Source organism: Centruroides sculpturatus, unplaced genomic scaffold (assembly GCF_000671375.1).
Source record: "Centruroides sculpturatus isolate CEXI.00-Female unplaced genomic scaffold, Cexi_2.0 scaffold6958, whole genome shotgun sequence".
Taxonomy (NCBI): Eukaryota; Metazoa; Arthropoda; class Arachnida; order Scorpiones; family Buthidae; genus Centruroides; species Centruroides sculpturatus.
The window spans coordinates 1-2,087 of record NW_019391164.1 but is presented as its reverse complement, the minus strand read 5'-3'; the positions used below and the strand labels follow the sequence as shown (position 1 = coordinate 2,087).

At 36.1% G+C, this 2,087-nt stretch overlaps 1 protein-coding gene across 1 annotated transcript; it reads left to right on the top strand.

Annotated features, from left to right (window-relative positions):
* Positions 1-1,100: 1,100 nt before the first annotated feature.
* LOC111617567 lies at positions 1,101-1,855 on the top strand (the record flags this gene model as incomplete). The annotated part of the gene is made up of 3 exons (XM_023358848.1): positions 1,101-1,202; positions 1,272-1,436; positions 1,504-1,855. Coding segments are annotated over 3 exons (393 nt in total), but the record flags the coding sequence as incomplete, so codon positions are not given.
* Positions 1,856-2,087: the final 232 nt, after the last annotated feature.

The following is a 2,087-nucleotide window of genomic DNA, read 5'->3' as shown; positions in this document are numbered from 1 at the left end:
TGCTCGTTTAAACTCAATGGTTTGTGCAATATTCACTATTGGTCTAGATTCAACCAATCCTGTCGGGACACGAGTCGGCAATGACATTTTACCAAATTATGCGAGTCTCTTTTAGCATGTTTATATGAATATAGTCGCAATTTTTTCATCCTTATGTACGAATCCGAATTATATGAACCCGTTTTATAGGGGGTCTACTGTATATTATATACTCGGTGCAGATGCTGTTACTGCATGCACATAACCAATGTTGTCAGTTGAAGTGTTTTCTGTGTACTTTTACCCAGACTTTGTTCTTGTATACATATTCATTGACACACTGGCTCAACTGAATCTGACTCTGCTTATAATTTAGTTTTTCTCAGATTTACACTTTGCACTTCCAGGCTATAACTAGTGATTCACCAAAGCAAAAACATTGTTGTTATTAACCTGTTTTAAATGAGTCCATTAACATACTGTTTGCATATAAGATGAGAAATTTGGCATGCTTCATCTTAAGTCTGAACAGTTTATACTGAAATAATAGTGAGGTTGCGGCTGAAGTTTTTATCGCTAAAACATGAACGTCGAATGCCACTCCTGTAAGCGGTGCTCGACATTCACGTTTTAGAGATGAAAACTTTGGCAACCTCACTAGTGTTTTGAAAATGCATATATATTTGGGAAGTACAATGGCACAGAACCAGTATCCTGTTAAATTTCAATGCTTGCTGCTTCAGTACAAAGACTGATTTACTGTTTATTGCCAAGTGACTGCTTATCTGAGTATTGGTAATTAACGAATTGCACATACATAATGACACTGTAGCTTTATGTGAAAAGATTAACTAGAATCTGAAATTGTGCACGATATACTAAACAGCCTCCATTCTTGTCATATTTAAGATCATTTGCAATGTAAATTCATGAGTATTCATTCATTGGCATTTTAGAAGGATGTGGCTATATTGAGATTTGTGTACAGTCTGAAATAAAAGACAGTGAAAGCTCAGGTTTGCTCTTAGGTATAATCTGGGTGAATAAAATTGGGGAGAGATGGGGTGGGTTATATACAGTGAAAATCTCATGTGAAATATTTTTTATAAATCCATTTTCAGGCCAATCAAAGTGCCTTAAAATTCAAAGAAGACTTTGATGCCAACTCGAAAGAAATCAAAGAACTAAGGAAAGAGAGTGGAAACTTTGAAAATGTTAAAAAAGTAAGTAAAAACCTTCTGTTTTGTTTAGGATGATAATGAGAAATTAAAGTTATCGAATTGCTCTATTAGGAATTGCAACAAATCAAAGTCCAATTAGAAAAAGAAAAGAAGATTACGAAAGACCTATCTGCTCAGACGGTCAAACTCAATTCTCTAGTTAAAATTGGTCAGGATGCATTGCGTGCTGAACAGGAAACAGTTGAGAAGCTGCAGGCTCAGCTTCGGAGCTTAGAGGTGAGTGCATTTCTTTCTTTTGTCTCATGGAAGCAGATTGAATTCTGATGCGAGTTGTCTATTGCAGAATAAGAATCTGAATGGACCGGGTGCGTCCCAGAATGCGGAGAGTGAAGTAAGTATAAATACTAATATGTTTATCTTTCTCGATATCCTAAAGCGCATTCCAAATCTGCATGATACTATCCGTTGATGTCTGTAGATTGTGATGCGTTGTCTGAACCCACATTAGCAACATTTTGCCAGCTTTATGCCCAAAATTTCTTGGAATTTAGATTGTTTGATATGCTTTGCATAGATTTACAGACAAAACTGTGCTATGCTTTAGAGCAGTGGTTCCCAATTAGTTTTTCCTGCGTACTACTTCAAGAAAGAGCTCAAGCTCGTGTACCCTTATAGCAGAAATTCATATTAATCCATACTAATACAGTAGAACCTGAAACTCGGCTCTCGATAACCCGGCACTCCGGATAACTCGGCCACACCCTGGCAGGTCAAAAAAATCCTTAGTTAATTAATTTTCATTATAGACAGCTTTATAAAAGTACAAAAGCTCTCATAAAGTATTTTTCTGAGGTCTGTCTTATCAGGTAAATTACTGTACACAGTGTATTCATTAATTTTCATTTTCATGTAGTAAAGGCTCTATGC